Source organism: Macadamia integrifolia, unplaced genomic scaffold (assembly GCF_013358625.1).
Source record: "Macadamia integrifolia cultivar HAES 741 unplaced genomic scaffold, SCU_Mint_v3 scaffold_189A, whole genome shotgun sequence".
Classification (NCBI taxonomy): domain Eukaryota; kingdom Viridiplantae; phylum Streptophyta; class Magnoliopsida; order Proteales; family Proteaceae; genus Macadamia; species Macadamia integrifolia.
In genome coordinates this window covers 138335-156271 of record NW_024870635.1, presented here as the reverse complement: position 1 = coordinate 156271, position 17937 = coordinate 138335, and the positions used below count along the sequence as shown (strand labels likewise).

At 38.6% G+C, this 17937-nt stretch overlaps 1 protein-coding gene across 3 annotated transcripts in view; it reads left to right on the top strand.

Annotated features, from left to right (window-relative positions):
• Positions 1-17937, top strand: part of LOC122071091 (probable ubiquitin-like-specific protease 2B) — a 95338-nt gene that overhangs the window by 51166 nt on the left and 26235 nt on the right. For all 3 annotated transcript variants that reach the window (XM_042635368.1, XM_042635366.1, XM_042635369.1), the window contains 5 exons: positions 5568-5768; positions 5870-5925; positions 6003-6096; positions 12055-12145; positions 13262-13381. In XM_042635368.1, coding sequence (XP_042491302.1) covers positions 5568-5768; positions 5870-5925; positions 6003-6096; positions 12055-12145; positions 13262-13381 — 562 coding nt within the window. The remainder of the gene's footprint in view (positions 1-5567; positions 5769-5869; positions 5926-6002; positions 6097-12054; positions 12146-13261; positions 13382-17937) is intronic.

Genomic DNA, 17937 nt, shown 5'->3' with positions numbered 1-17937 from the left:
GGGAAAATTTCTTGTACCACCTGTTTTTGAAATTTAAAATGTAACCGCAAGCGTACGGATCAGTGTAGCTACGGGTCGAACACAGGGAGAGCAGCCATTTTATTTTTTATTTCTTTTAATAATGCGAAAGTGAACCGATTAATGGTTGTGATCTAATTCTAATTACCGTCCTAAAAATAACGTCCTAACCATTCGTCATCTAAGAATTTAAAGACGCAAGCCACGCAATTAAAATTAAATAAATAACTGAAAATAAACAACCCACACAATTAAAAAAAAAATAAATAAAGGAAAAAAATGCTGAAATAAAAATAAAGTAAAAGAAAGGGGATAAAGCTAGAGAGAGACTCACAAGTAGGTTTCTCTACTTAGCCTGAGGGATGCATCATAATATGAGCTTCCCTACTTGACCAGAGAGTCACTCTTACAAGGGTTTCTCTACTTGGCTTTAGGGAAAGGGAGACAATTAAAATAAAAGTAATAACTTGATGGTTCTATGGCTAGGAGGGGCAAAGCCAACACATACACTAGCCATGAACCTTGGGGGAAAGGGATAGCAATAATGTAATGACTGAAAATAAAAATCCTAAATTAAGAAATAAATGGTAGTCAGAAGAGGGAATGAGAGGGGGGAGAGAAGACTACTGAAGGAGCCTACTTACTTGAATCAATGCTGGAACTTGAAAAAAAATTGCTCCACGGCTCGTGATCTTGTCACCTAGATCTAAGCCTAGAACTATAACTTAAAAAATTACAACTCAATTGCATAAATCATAAACATAAAAAGAACTGAATAAAAATAAAAGAGTGCTTGCATTAATTGACATAAAAAAAAACTATTACAAAAGTGATTAAAGCAAAAATAGAGAAGAACTAAAACCAAAGAGTGAGAGAGGGAGAGAGAGAGCAACTAAAAAAAACTAGAAGAAGAATGAATTGTCTCCCCTCCTCTTACATGAGTTGTATTTATAGGGAATGGGGAGGTAGGTTAATAATTTTCTCTTTCCTAAAAGAGAGAAACCCACAATTGATTGTGAGATCTTTTGAGACCAAAAATGCTAAGGTGGAGGAGAGAGAAAAGAGAAATAAATTTCCTATAATTTTTTTCTTATTTTCTTTCCTTTTTTTTTTCTAATTTATTTTTCTTCTTTTTTCTCTCTCCTAGGGACGATTTTCTTCCTTCTTGCTTTATGTGATTTGGACAATCTTTTGGTGGATGATGATGTGGAGGAGAGAGAAGATTTGGACAATCTTTATTTCTCCTCTTTTTCTTTTCTTTCCTTTTTTTTTTCTTCTCTTCTTGCGCAGGAACCCTTCCACGATTTTGCTTGCTTCTAATTTGATGTGGAAATCCCTTCCATGCCCTTAGTGCTTTAAGTGAGTGAAAAACAGGAAATCTTCAACAAAATCTTCTAAAAAAAACAACCATAAGATTCGAACTTGAGACCTCTTGGTGAGCAAGGGAATTTTGTACACCATAGCTCACCAACTACACTAGGTAGTTGTTGTTACCAAAAACAAATCTTTAATCACTTAAGGATGTGGTCCATCGATCCTTGTTGGCATTTGGAGTATTCCTTGTACCTCTGGGACAATTGCAAACGGGCTGGTTCTGCATCTCGATTCAGTTCTGATCCATTATTCTTTTTCTGACCTGAAAAGAATAATCATTTGTACGGGTGACCAAACGAATGTGTACTTTTAATTGAACACGTCCATCTTGCTCAGAATTTCATCCTCTTCGCAACCATGAAAAGAAATAGGACCTCTTTACGTGTAAAATTGAAGATATAGCGCTCGATAGTCCTTAAGGCCTTGAAAATATAAAGCCTGCAAAAAGAAAGTAAAACCCAAGGTAGTTCCATTCTAAATATGTAAAATGCATGTTTTACTACCCTAGATTTCACACATAAATGTGCTCATCACCACCCTTGCAACTCACCCGAATTTCATGTGAACCAAAATATTTGAAAAATATCAATTATACCCAGTCTCGATAACGGTGTTAACTTAAAACTTAGAAAAATAGGAAAAAGACCATATTAACCCTGTTATGTCCCTCCATATAAACCATTCCCATTTGTTTGAAACCCCAAACTTACCATTGAAGACCTATAAGTGAACCTTAAAAGACCCTATCAGAGACCTGAGCAGCCGGTAGTGGCGACCTTAGCAAGTCCAACAAAGTTCCTAGTTTGGATGGATTTAGTATGTGGATTTTCTCCTACACATGGGATATCATCAAAGACGATATGATCAACGCTATCAAGAGCTTTGTTTTTAACCCTAACCAGATCGAAGGGAATAGTCACCTTCCTCTGTCTCATCCCTAAGAAAGAGGGAGTGAATGCTATAAATGACTTCAAGCCAATCTCTTTATGCAATCTTCTATATAAGTTTATTGCCAAGATTCTTTTCAACAAGGTAAAGCTTGTAATCGATCCCCTTGTTAGTGATAATCAATCAGCCTTCATTCGAGGTAGAAATATTAGTGACTATTCTCCTCTACAATGAGATTATGAGAGGTTTTGACTGGAAATCCCACTAACCTGTTTCCCTCATAAAGATACACAAAGCTTTTGATTCGCTAAGGTGGAACTTCATTGTGTCGGTTATGTCTATGATGGGTTCCCCCTGGAATGTCATCTGGATCTTCTATTGTATTTCTACCCCTCGTTTCTCTGTTTTGGTTAATAGGAGTCCGACTGGGTGCTTCTCTTCATTGGTAGGGATTCATTAGGTATGCCCTCTATCGCCATATATCTTCTCCCTAGCCCTGGAAGTGCAATCTAGAAGTACCCAACTTTCCATAGATCTATAGCTCATATATGCCATTCCTAGGTGTAAGCCCATTAAGCTTACTCACCTAGCTTTCACGGATGAATTGATGATTTTCTCTAAAGCCAATGATACTTCCTTGGAGACTATTAGGTATTGCTTGCAATTCTTTGAATCCATGTCTGGCCTCTGCATTAACCTGGGTAAATCTTTTATCTTTTTCTTAGTTTGCTAAGGTCTCTTTGCTTGAGAAGATTGGGTTCTCTCTTGGCCATTCCCCGGTTAAGTATTTGGGGCTGCCATTCATCCCGCTAGGCTGTCTGCCCATCATTGCACTCCTATACTCGACTTCATCAGAAAATGGCTCAAATTATGCAAAGGCTAGCTCCTATCTTATGCGGGCTGTTTAGAACTTAGTAGATCTATTATCCAAGCTTCCTACATTTATTGGTCCGGCATTTATGGGTTGCCTATGCCCACTATCACAAGGCTTAAATCTACTTTCTCTGCATTTCTTTGGAAAGACATTGAATGTTCTAGATCTCTTCGGCCTTTAAGTTTGGCAGAATTTTTTCTTCCAAAAACTGAAGAGGGTCTGGGTCTGAGGTCTATCAAGGATATCAATTCCGCTGATATTATCAAGCTGATTTGGAAGTTGATTACTAAGACAAAAAGCATCTGGGTTGATTGGGTATAATCGGGTCTGCTTCGTTCGGATTCCCTTTTGACTACTCCCATTTCGCCTAATGCCTCTTGTGTTTAGCGTGAGATCTTGTCCCTTAAGCCCACTGTCGCCGGGGCTATCTCTACTCAGATTGGTAATTTCTCATCTGCCTCTCTTTGGATTGATCCTTGGCATCCAATAGGTGTTCTTCTCCTTTCCATCAGTGCCTGATCCATTTGTAGTTCCAGCTAATCAAAGTAGTCGTTGGTTGAAGCCATCTTGATTTTGGGCATTTGGACCCCCTGGTTCCCTTCTCTCCTCAGCTGGGATTCTTTGCCCTCCATTTCCGATTCTTAGTTGAGGAGAGGAGACTCTATTCTCTGGACTCCCTCCGCGTCTAATATCTTCTCCTCCAGGGTGTATTGGGAATTTGGACTTAAGGTATTTCTTCTCCTTGGCACAAGATTGTTTGGTTCAAGCATCATATTCCCCGCCATAGTTTTACTTCTTGGTGAGCCCTCTCTAATTGCCTTCCTACGCAATCCTTTCTTGTTAATTGGAGGATTCTTGTCTCCCCCTTGTACTACCTTTGTGGGACTGAACCGGAAGACATTGATCATCTTTTCTTTACACGTCATCCTCCTCTATCTGAAAAAGGTGTTTGCAAATTACTGGCCCAGAAGTAGAAGAATGTTCCCTTTTCAGAGGGAATTGATCTAGTTGGATATGTGTTTTTCCAAGTCTTCTATTTGCGACATTATGGGAAAGCTTGCTTCTTGTGCCACCATCAACCAGATTTGGATGGAGAGCAGCAGTTGGAAATGGACTTCCAATTCTTGACCTATTTGGAAGATTTGGGATTCCATTTCCTTTGATGTCGAAGCCAAAATTTTCTGGTGTCTCTTGTACTTGTATTGCCTCCCCAAGGAACAGCCACATTGTTGTGTCATGGAGTCTTCCTATAGTGCTTTGGGCTCCCTCCCTTCCATGAGGGCTTGTCCTTTGTCTCTTCTTCTCCCCTCCTCCTTAGGGACTTTTGTATGTATTTTCTTCTCCTTTGGTAATGAATTAAACAAAAAACTATCCCCTTGAGGAGAGGAATCCCAAATCAAATCATTAATGGCTTCTATACAACTGATCTTGTTGGATTTAGTCCCTCTGAGGTATGGGAGAGTTGCTTCTTAGTAACTCTGATATCTGGAATCCCACCGAATCCATTTCTGCACCTGCAAATACACATTCCCATCCATGGAATATGAATCATTTTGACGTTTAGGTGAAAAACTAGCACAATTCAAAAAAAAAAAAAAAAAAAAAAAATTCCAGGCTCATAAATCCATCCTTGGAATTAAACACCAACTTATACCTTCAGTGGTGGTGAAATGAGCTTCGTGAGAGACCACCTGAACTGTGCTGATCTGTAAAACACAAGTACATATCTATTGAATAAGCATAAATTCGTACGAGAGAGAGAGTTTGTTCTTTGTTAGCTTATCTGCATTTTTAAAGGGATTGATGTCTCTGGCCTCCGAAACCAGTAAAAGAAAAGACAGGGCAAGAAACACCTGATAGGCCTTCGTTGGAGCTTCTTTGGCTTGGTGGATGGTAGTTCGTCGGAGTGCGTTCATCGGAGAGTCGATGCCTTAGTCAGATTGTCTTCATCGGAGATGGAAGGGTTTGCAACGAAGATAACTGATTTCATCTTCGATTTGGGGGTTTTGCAATGAGGGGTAAAACGGTAAGCTTTTACCCTTGTTCAAGGGTAGTTTGGCCTTTTAGTAAACTCTAACCTGTTGATGTCATCACTTAATAGGTATCAACTAACAAAGTGGACCTATATTAGTTATTTAGTTGTGAAAGTGGGGGTGGTATGTGATATTTTTCAAAAAAAAAAATTGGTGTCACATGAAATTTGGGTTAGTCACAGTCATGGTACAAGATTTTTTCCCTTTTTCTTTTCTTGGTATTATGATTTGTCATCTCTCTCTCTCTTTCTCTCTCTTCCTTCTTCTTCTTCTTCCTTGGTTGTATGCATATTAATAATTGAGATTTGTCGTTTTCTGCTTTTAGTTTTATGTTCCGACTGAATTACAGAGTTATTTAAAGTATTGTAAATAATTTGCAGATATTTGAAGAATAAGATAAAACCAGAGGACAAGCATAGGTTCCACTTTTTTAATAGTTTTTTCTTTCGCAAGCTGGCTGATCTGGACAAAGATCCATCAAGTGCTTCCGAAGGCAGAGAAGCTTTTCTACGTGTTCATAAATGGACAAGGAAAGTGGATCTATTTGGAAAAGATTATATCTTTATTCCTGTTAACTTCAAGTAAGTAATCAGTTTTCCATGTTTTACTTGTAAATAAATTATCTTTCCCACTGTTAAGTTTGTCAGTGATTTAATTTACTTTTTCGTCATTAAATTGACAGCCTACACTGGAGCTTGATTGTCATCTGTCATGCTGGTGAAGTGGTTAATTTTAAAGGTAATTTACTGTGAAATTGAAGTAGGGCTTCTGAACCAGCCGTGGTTCTCTCCCTTATGTCCTGTTTTTATTGCCAGATGAAGATATTGACAAGTCCCCTAAAGTACCTTGCATTTTGCACATGGATTCTATCAAGGGAAGTCATCAGGGATTAAAGAATGTTATTCAAAGGTAATATGTTTATTTGTTTGGATTTAATAATGGAAATATTCTAATTACACAATTCATTTGTTCTTAATTGTAACCCACAAATTATAAATTTGATAACATGCTTTGTTAGGTTCAAATTTAGTTAGTTTGAGATGATTTATTGAGCAGCAGATTTCTGGATTGGCAAGTAGGCTTGACCTCTCCTTTAACACTGACTTAACTACTATGCGGTATGCAAACAATATTTTCCTTCTTCACTTGTTCTGTTTTACCAAGGTGTTTGCCTTCAAGTCCTTCCCTTTTTGCTAGTGCAGTTAGTCTAATCATTTAAAGGCTTCTTCTTTTTAGAATGAGTAGGTATTCTAGAGTCATCAGTCATGTGTAGCCTAAAATGACTCTGGAAGAAGTAGTGAGGAATGATATGCACAACTTAGGACTAGTAACGAGTATGGCTTTGAATAGAGCTGACTGGAGAAAAAGGATTCATGTAGCTGACCCCATTTAGTTGGGTGGGATAAGGCTATGTCGAGTTGAGTTCAATGTTTGAAATTTCGGTCGAAATGACCAAAAATTCGCACAGGGTACCTCCTCTATGTTGGCAATGCCATTTATAGGGATCTTGTGGAGGCCTTCGAGCATTTATTTCTCATTACTTTTGACATCTGGGACTGCGAGTAATTCACCATCTTTTTACCATGACTCCTTCCAGCAAATGCCACCATCCTTGGGGCTGTCGGCCTTTGAGAATGTCCCTCTTGAGGATGAGCTACATTATCTGTTCTTGTGGAATGCAGATAGGGATTTATATGCTGGAATTCATACCCACATTAGGTTAGAAGAAGTTTTTCTGCTTCATCTGTTTCTGATGTCTTTTCTACCAATTCTTCATGTGGCTGGTTTGATTTTGACTGAAGGTATCTTAAGCATAGTTGGCACGGCGCCAGGCGAACGAAAGCATTAGAAGGTCTACTAAGCGCTTAGGTGGCAAGTCACCCGCCTTCAGGCGAACAAGGCAACTAAGTGTTATTTTTTCCTCATCTTTCTGACATTATTTAGTATACTACATACACCTTGTATAAAAAAAATTCAACGTTAAAGCACATCAAGTCGTCAAATATCAACATTAAGTCACAACAAAATATCAAATATCAACATTAAATCACATTAAGTCAAAAAAATCAACATTTAGAGAAATGTTCTTATTCTATAATAAGTTTGACTGGTCAAATAATTTTATTTTTACATGAGACAGTTTGTATTAGTTAGAGCATAAAACCAGCTTTCCAACAATTATAAGATTATTTAAATTTGAGTTTAATGACAAAGTTATGTTCTGGTCAAACTTATTTTTAAAGTGTGCGAATGTTGTTAAAATCGCCTAAATGAAAATAATTTTATGGATATCAAAATAAAATATTTTTTATCAGATTTTTGGTTGTTAACAATGTTTTACCATGATAAGGTTTTTGAAAAAATTGAGAATTGACAATTGCTCGAATAACAAAAAATATAGGTTTTGTTTTCGGACTGTTGACTTTTTATCCTTTTAAAATTTGATTTTTAAACTATTTTTATTGTATTCAAATAGGGGGTAGTTGCTTATTTATGAATAATATTTTAGGTTAAAATATTTGACATAAATAAGTGTTGTGCTTGGCAATTAAGGCGCTAGTGCAATAAGGCGATATCCACCCAAACTCCACCTAGACCGCTTGGACGTTCAAATATCCCTCTCCCAAAAGCTTCTCTAGTGATAGGTGCCATATTGGTTATTTTCTTTTATCAACTGTGTGCTAGCAGCCACCAATTTGCCAATTACCTCTCATTGTCTCCTTGGCAAGGTTCGAAATCTCGTTTCATTTTGTTGGTTTCAAAACCACCAAAATACCGAAATCTCGTCGAGATGATTATATTATGACATGAATGGCTGAAACACCTCACCCAATCAAAGGATAAGATTTCTCCCAATCAATCAAAGCCTAGCATGGCAATTTTATTTTGAGGACACCTCACACAATCAAAGGGGAAGATTTCTCCCAATCAATCATAGCCCAACATGGCAAGTTTATCTTGAGGATACCTCACAAAATCAAAGGAGAAGATTTCTCCCAATCAATCAAAGACTAACATGGCAAGCATATTTTGAAGATGTCTACGGTTGGAAAGAGTAGTTGTAACTTGAATTGTGATAAGCATTGTGGCTGCCACTTCCAGTTTCCTTCTGTAGAGGAACCTCTCCTCATATGCATTATAAATCATCCTTATATATGGAGAGAATTGGTTGGGAGAGATCTTCTCCCTTGATCGTGTGATGTGGAGACTGTCCTTGTTAATGAGGTGAAGATGTGGCTTATCTTGGAGTGAAGATGCGACCAATACCAAGCCTTGGAGACACTTTTCAGCTTTTATAGAACAAAAGAGGTGAGACCAGGCGAAACCAGCGATTCGACCTCATCTCATGAAGCATGTTGTAACATTTGGTGAGATACTAAAATGTGGCATGGAATTTTGGCGATATACCAAAATTTCTACTGAAATCAGTACATTTTTCCATTTCATAGGTCATTTCGTTTTGGCCAAAGTAAAATCCCAAAATTTCCGAGATATCGTCGAGATACCGACGAGATTTTGAACTATTCTCCTAGGGACCTTTTGTATAGTGATATTGGATCATGTTTTTATGAGAAAAAGAATGGTTCTTGAGAGAAGTTTTTTACCTGAAAGTGCTCGTGAGAAGATTTGGGCCTCCAATAGTTGATGTTGACACTTCAATCTTCACCCCCCAAGGTTTATTTTTGATGTTGATGCAAGTTCGAGTAGATTTTGTGAAGAGAAGCACCAAAATCCCAACTTGGGAGGGTTTTCTTCACTTATGAGGTGAGACGATCAAGACCTTCACAAAATGTCGAGATTACGAGTCGAAAGTCGAAACCATGTATATAACATAGGGGTTTAAGTCTTGGTTCGACCAAGTCGAATTGAAGTCAAAATATGAACGAAATCTTGGCGAGATCTTGAGATCTCAAACAACATTTTGTAGTTTTCTTTATCACTGGTCATCTCGACTTGCTAAACCAAAATAGCGAGAAAATACTGAGATCTTGCTGAGACGTTGAACCATGGTGACTCATCTTTACCTAACATCCCATATTTGTAATCCCTTTCTCAGCTATAATTAAAGATGGCCTTTATTATTCTTGACTAGCAAATCATTCTCCCATAATTCTGGTATTCAACTTGGTTCAAAAGCTCAAACTGCTAAAAGGGGCCAGCAGGGTCATCATCAGTCACCACACGTACATGGTAGACTGAACATGCTCCAACTTACGTCACACCACACGTGACTGATTGACCTTGCACATCTACTGACCACGACATGATGTACCACCGCTAGCCCCCTCCCGCATTCTGCTGGATTCTGCCAGCTGTTGCCGGGCTTCCTAAAGCACTCGTTGCCATCGCTGGACCCTATTAGGCCTCTCATGCCAACACCTTCACGTCTCTTGACTTGTGCTCTTGCACCCTCATCATGTGATGTTATGCGTGCTTCTGTGATACAATAGACACCCACTTCTCCTTTCTTCCTTATTTGTTTCAGCAGCTATTTGTTTGTCACTACAACTTTATGGTTGAAATAGCAATACTTGCACCAACTCAGGAGGCTTTGGAGGTAGTGAAGTGAGTCGTTTTGTCCTATTGGGTCTCATGGCCATAAGACAACCCTTCAGCTGGGTCCTACAAAACTGAATGGATATGCTAGTTTTGTTCTTAGGAATTCTGCAAAGGAGTTGTGGGCTGCTGTGCAACAAACTTATGCCCAAACCAGTAACTGTGCCACAATTTGTGTGCTCCGACACTGGGTTCGCGAGACTACACAAAAGGAATTGTCCTTTACTACCTATTGTGATGCTTTGAATGCTCTTTGGAAACAATTAGATTTTATCATGTAGTCCCTATGGCTTGTACCATTGATGCCACTACCTTTTAGTGAAAGCGTGAAATGGAATGCGTCTATGATTTTCTTACCGGCCTGAATCCAGAGAAGGATCAGATTTGTGTTTAGATTCTTGGTAGAGATAAGTTTCCTACACTCCTTTAGCATGCAATCTACTTCAACATGAAGACAATCGCCAATCTGTCATGACACAATCTATTATTCCTACTCGCCCTGCTCTGGTTTCTGCTCCTGTAAGCATGGACTCCTCTGGTACTAAGTCCGCACCCGTTGCACAAGAACTTGTCAAATTTATTGTGGCAAACCCCGACACAACCATGAGACATGTTGGAAATTACATGGTCATCTTAAAGGGGCTCGTGGTGGGAAACAGGGTGAATCTACTCGCCACCAGGCACATCTCTCTGAGACTACTGACAACTCTTAGCTTGGAGTTGCTCCACCTGCACTTGCCTTTTCATCTACGATGCCATTATATTTTGGTCAGTTACTAGCCCTTCAACGCATGATGTCTCAGTTGGGACTACTGTGCCCAGCCCTGTCCCTGCCTCTCATACTTGAACTTTGTCCTTAGATGGATCCTTATCATCAATTTCTGGTAAAGGTTCAATTATGTTCTCCTACTATTTCGTTGTCTTCCATTCTACATGTTCCTAATCTTTATGCTAACTTGCTTCCATTTATCGTCTCACCGTTGAATTGAACTATTGTGTCTCATTTTATTCCATCCACTATCTTTTTTAGGATTTGGTGACAGAAGCAATGATTGGATATGGTAGGGTATGGGATAGGCTGTATTAGCTAGATCCAAGTCTTACTAATATGCTCCTTGTCTTTCTGTTCATGCATCAATGTCATGGTCATCCTTCCTTGGGTCTAAGGTTTTCTTCGTAAAGGATTGTAGTCCAGACAAATTTCATTGTGATACTTGTGAGTTGGCTAAACGTACCCGTATTTCCTATCCCCCAAGTTCTAATAAAAGTAAAATTTCTTTTTTATGTTATTCACTTTGATGCTTTGTAGTAGAGATGGTTTCAAATGGTTTATTTCTTTTACTAACAACTGCACTCGCCTAACTTGGAATTATCTTCTTTGGCATAAATCCGAGGTCTGTTATCCTTTTTCACAAGTCCAACAAATTTCCTAGTTTGGATGGATTTAGTATGTGATTTTTCTCCTCCATATGGGATATCATCAAAGACGATCTGATCAAAGCAATCAAGAGCTTCGTTTTTAACCCTAACCAGATCAAAGGGAATAGTCACACCTTCCTCTGTCTCATCCCTAAGAAAGAGGGAGCGAATGCTATAAATGACTACAAGCCAATCTCTTTTTGCAATCTTCTATATAAGTTTATTGCCAAGATTCTTTTCAACAAGGTAAAGCTTGTGATCGATCCCCTTGTTAGTGATAATCAATCGGCCTTCATTCGAAGTAGATGTATTAGTGACTATTCTCCTCTACAATGAGATTGTGAGAGGTTTTGACTGGAAATCCCGCTACCCTGTTGCCCTCATAAAGATTGACATACACAAAGCTTTTGATTCGCTAAGGTGGGACTTCATTGTGTCGATTATGTCTATGATGGCTTCCCCCCGGTAATGACATACACAAAGATTTTGACAAGAATGCTTGCTTTGATGGTTTAATGGTTGGTTTGGCATGAAAAATGTTCATCAATCGTCACTAACTCTGATCTTGGTTCTCTTTGTGGACAGTGTAAAAGTGATTGGCTCATTTTCATTTTGTGGCTGCACCCATGTATTGGTCACTTATACTTGTGTCTATATTACGAGGCATTTCAGTTTCTTTAAGCTTTATGAGACAGTATGAGAGTGAGTGAGTTATTTCATATCCATATGGACATATTGTCAGTTATTGATATAAAACAGCCTTCTTTTTTTTTTTTTTTTTTTCCGTGTAAACTGAAAGAGGATCAAAATATATTAAGATAAGATGCACCATTCTATGTGTTATGATATTATTTTCTGACGACTTATCACTTCTTTACGTTGGAAGGACAGTTACCTATGGGAAGAGTGGAAAGAAAGGCAAAAAGAGACACCTGAAGATGTTTCGGCAAAATTCTTTAATTTGCGCTTTGTACCTCTTGAGGTATCTAATTACTTATATACTCCTTTTGTCATCATTTCTTTTGGGTTTTTGTAGAGACAATCATGTGCATATGACTGAAAAATTCTTCCCTTTCTTTCCTTATAGCTTTTACTCTTCATTGATAGCAAACAATCTTCCCCCTCCCCACCCCCTTTTCTTTTGGGAACAGGAGAATAATGCCCGTGACTGCTCTGGGTAAATTGTAGTGATTGATCAAGTTCTGTTTGAATATTTTAGTTGTATTCACTTTCATTTTGTTTGTTGTAGCATCCAATTCAAAATTGGTAATGGGGCCCCAAGTAGGGAAGATCATTCAAAAGGTGAAAAAAACATTTGATGGTTCCAATAAGTCTTTGTAGGTGTTCCCTTCAAAATATTTATATAAGAAACATACGTAGGGTTGATATATATATATATATATTAACTGATGGCTGCAGTTCAGAATGATTTCCACTTTTGTCAGAAATTTCTGCCACATGGTGGATTTGGTTAATCTGACCGTTAGATTTTATTTTTGGGGGCTTGGTTTGGGGTTTCTCTGCATTGTCTGTGCACTGGGTATCATATCGTATTGGAAAGACACAACATATGCTAAAGATAGAATGGAAATAGTAGAAAAACATATGAATGGTTAGGATGTATGTAAAATACAGTTTTGAACCATAAAACAGTATAAATAATATGTAAAATATATTATGTATAAAAATGATAACGAAGTACGACTAGACAAGTGTATTCAATTCGGTATATATAAATGTTTAAATTTCTTAAATGTACTAATACCAATTTTTTAAGGTAATTGTATCGATACCTTAAAGAGACGATACATATCAATAAATATCGGCAGATGTGATTGTATGATACTTAAAACCTTGGTCTTACCATTTATAAGTTTATTTGTCTTGTTTCTTTAGCTGTAGTCCAAATACTCTTAAAAAACAAGGTTCGAAATTTTGAATTCTTCCATATTTTAGTCTTGCTTTATGGTGAATAATGTTCTAACTGATTCTTGTTGACATTGGTTAAAACTAGTTCTAGTTGTGGGACTTTTCTTTTTTGTATTTGATGAGGAGCATGGCTTGTTATCTCTCAATTTTTTTTTCTCTTATTCTTCAGCTGCCACAGCAAGAAAATTTGTTTGATTGTGGCCTGTTCTTGCTACATTATGTGGATTTGTTTTTGGAAGAAGCTCCGGTTTGCTTCAGCCCTTTCAAGATCACAAAGTTCTCCCATTTCGTAAGTGTCCTATTTTTGTACTGCGCACGTGAACCTTCCAATTTTTTTATCATCATTATATGATGATAGGGAAACATGCAGAAATTGTGGTGTGTATAAATAGTTCCTGTTGACACATTAAATTGATTGTCTTTCATATCTTTTATTTTCTTTTATTATTTCTATAATTGGGGAAAATCTTTGCCTATGGCATGTGCTTGACTTTATGATCCTTTTTTTTCTTTATATGAACTGTATTCCATGTTAAAAGAGTTTGGCAAGATGTGAAAGCTCTGCATCCAGTTGCTTTCCTGATGTAAGTCAATATTCTGGATTTTGGACCATTAATGCATGTTTTATATAGTTTACTCCAGAAAGGACTGGTTGACAACACTTCATTGGTGGTGAATGGTGATCATGATTCATGAGTCATGACGAGGGAAAATCATACCCTGTTCTTTGCTTTTAGATACAGTTTAAACTTTAGACATTAATATTCTGTCCGGGGAAATAGTGAGGCACTTAAGGGTCCGTTTGATAACGTTTCAAGAAAAGCAGAAACAGAACAAAAAGCATTTGATAAAACTGTTTCGTTTCAATTGTTTTCAGAAATGGAAATAGAAATTTCTACCTATTTATGGTTCAAGAAACAACTTAGGCGAAACGCCGTTTCTGGAAACGACTCGTGGCCATTTTTTCGCTAGTTACTATCGACTTCTAGAAACATGACTTATCAAACACCTTCAATTCCGTTTATGTTTCTAGAAACGGAAATTTATGTTTCTGCTGTTTCTTGAAATAGAAACGGCAAAAATGTTATCAAACTGACCCTAAATGTACCTGTCCTGTTCATTGTCAGTTATTATTATTATTATTATTTTTTTTTTTTTTGGTATCAACAACAGAGAAAATTGTTTCATTAATTGGTAACTATATACAAGGCTTTAAGTATCGATATTTGGCATCGATCCAAATCTTGAGATTGAAATATTACAAAATTTTGGTTGTCAAACAGACATTTTCACCCAAAACTTTAAGAAAACCCTAATTAAGGCTCTAAGGGGGTATAGCTCAATTGACAAGGACCAACACCTCACAATAAAGAGGTAATAAGTTCAACTCTCCTTGGGCCTACTTATAAGAAAAACCCTAAATAAGCATCTCTAAATATATTTGAACCTATAGATGGTAAAAGAACACACTCAATATGGTACTTTGGCTTCAGACCTCTGGCTGCTAGTGTTCATCTGTAAGGGTGTTGGGCATCAGGGTCTTCTCGACGTGTATTCGCGCAACTAAGGGCCCCGCACCACCGTATTGCCGCTTGGGATAATACATGGGGGCCTATTTCGCAAATAACTCATTCCCTCTCTTTGTTGGGTGATTTTTTTCAATAATAAACTAATGGCCAATACGGGGATTGGGAATCATAAAAATTTGGAAGTAGTGAGATAGGATTAGGGCCTAGGACACGTAATGTGGGCCCGTTCCATAGGAATGGACCCAAGATTGACTCGGTCTGGTCCAGAGATTAGGGAAAGAGTTAGATTATGAAGTTCGAAAGGTTTTAGGCACCCACTTCACTTGGTTGAACCGGTCTTCCTATTAGATGCATAAATTCGAATATTCCCCTATATATCCTAACCCGCATGTATGACTAGACATTTAATATACAACATTATACAAGCATTATGTCAAATGAAATATTTATATTATTCCTACTATGTTAAGAAATTTTACTTGACCTTGACCCCTGTTTTGGGTCGAAAGGGGTAGGCCCCGATTGATGCGTAGGTGACTGATAAAGACTCTCGACTCATGTGGGAATGATCTCGGCTGCTCACTCCTTTTCTTTGGAGAATCTAGGCCTTTGATGATATCTCAAAACTTTGGCACATCTCTTGAGGACTTTTGGAAAACTCGACGAACTTCGATGCGTGGAAGCAAAGCTGGGCTCACTTGGGCAGAACTTCGGACTTGGGTCGAACGTTAGGCTAGGGCCACTAGGTTAGGCTAGAAAAAGGCGAGGGTTAGTGTTGGGTGAAAGGGGTTGCCAAAAATGGCTGCTACTTTGGGAAGGGAATACTTCTTTCGTACTAGGCTCTGTTAGACCAAAATGGGGGGATCTCTCCACATTCTTTTCACACACTCAAAGTAGTAAAAAAGGGACACTATATATAGGCATCTGGACCAAATTTGGCGGGCCTACCAGAAGTAGTAAATTTTCTGGCAAGTCTGCCACCCAAAATGGGCAACTTTTCGCTGGTTTGGTCAATTTTCCCAATTTTAGAAAGAAAAAGTGGCGGGCTCGCTCGGAATCTGGCAGGTCCGGGAAGAATCTGGGGAGAAAACGCCGATCAATCCCTGTTCTGAAATCCAAGAGAATTTCGGGAGATCCGGTGGTCTGATTTTCGTGTGCGATATATTGTTGGAATCGTCTTTCCGAGCACTATCCGATAATGTCGGTTTCGAGCTCTTTTTTTGCTCGTAAAAATTCACGGTAGGAAAGGAAGGGTCTGCTGCCTTGTTACAAGCCGAGGTTTTTCGACAATCCTTATTCATGTCATTCCCACACCATCAGAGAGTACCTAGAATTGATTCGTTAGTATATAACATGTTAAATCATGTGCCACAAAATCAGGTCCAAAATTGGTCATGGGGCCGGATTAGGGTTTTGGGTTGACTGTTAGGTCTCGGGTTACAGTCGGTGTCTTGATCATCACAAAAGGCCTATATTCCATTCCAATTTAGAGCATGAACCTTGATCGTTCCCTGTTTGTCATTAAAATTGGATGTCTACAACATCGTACTCTCGGCTGTTTACTTTCTCTAACATAACCTATTATATATGTTGAATTTGGTGAATGACTTGTGTCTAATGGACACAAGCCTCCTTTATTTATAATATGGAGTGGAACATTCTAGAATTGAGTACAAGACAGATTTACCCCTTATAAGATAATTCTATCCTTATACCCAATTTATAACATCAACCCTCAAGTATGTCCGTAGATAACTTTTTTTTGTGGGTAAATAACATATTAAGCAAGGGGGAAAGAAGAAGGAAGTCAAAATAGTTAAGGGAGACCCGATGATATAACAATAAGCCTATTCCTTGGGGTGTAATTGATTGAACCTTGAGGAGCCCAGCTAAGTTTGGAGGAGACATCTAAGTAGATGGCTTCATAAGATTTGAAATTGGAAGACCATCTATGCAGATTCTGCTCCATCCGAATGTGGTTGATGGTAGCGCAAAAGGCGAGCTTTCCAGCATAGTTGAAAATCGTGTTACCAGCAAAATTCATGTAGATCCAAATCCATTCTCTTTGAAGGGGGAGGGGACTTCTTCTAGCTGGCCATAGTTTTGGCAAGGATACACTTGCAGATGGTGGAAGAGAGTGGGCAATCGAAAAAAAAAGATGATTGGTGTCTTTAGAGCCATTCTAACAGCGGCAGCAAGGGGGTTGGACAGGGATGTGGCGGTGCAAGAGGAAGGCTTGGGTAGGAAGGCAGTTAGAGAGAGCTCTCCGGACAGTGAAGCTATGCTGAGAAATGTGGAATCTGAACCACATAACCTTATGCCAAGGAGAGGGAGGGCCAATAGAGTAGATTAGGTGCCAAGCAAAGGAAGAGAATTGACTAGAAGATGAAGGGGACCAAATGATTTTATCTTCAGGGTCAGATAAGGGATGGGGAGGGAAGACCAAAAGCAAGATAGGGCAGGGATATCCCGAAGGATAGTTGGGCTCTGCCCTTGGTTGTAGCTGCCTCCCCTGAGGTTTTGTCCCTTGTGGTTCCCTCCCCCTTTCTCTTGTATGTTCTCCTCTCTTTAATGCAATTATTTATTCACCCAAAAGAAACGATGATGGAGCAAATAGGGGAGTCGTTGGGGAGCTTGGAGGAGTAAATCACCCTCACACCAGCCTGGAGGAGGAGAATACCGTAAGGATGCCAAGTGAAAGGGTGGATGCTTCATTCCTGATAGTGCAGTGGATGACACGTAAAGCAATGGGTTTATGGAGGAGATGTTCCTCCAAACCCAAGAGGAGTTAGGAAGGGAAGGAGCAGTCCAAAGAGAATCTTTGAAGAGGAACGAATAGACCCAAGAGACCCAAAATACCATGAGGTTTGGAGACCAGCTTCCGAATGCCAGCAGTTAGCATCTTTGATTCTCCTTATTCCAAGAACTCCCTCTACCTTGGGATGTAGACAGAAAACCAACGGATAGGATGGAGGAATCTGGTATTGTCGGTACCCTTCCAAAGAAAGGAGAAAAAAAGTGACTTGATGGATTTATTGATGGATTTCGGGAGCTAGAAGACCCCAAACCAATATATATGTATAAGGATTGGAGAACAGACTGGTGCATAGATATTACACATGCAGAACTTACAAATAACAAAATGAAAAACTTTACTACCTAGACCTTTAGTAAAAAATCTGCCAGTTCATTACAAGGAACAAAAGGCACATAGATAAGACCCGAATTGAACTTTCCTTTGATGAAGTGACGATCAATCTCCACATGTTTTCTGATTATGCTGGACAGGATTGTGGGCAATACTGATGGCAGATTT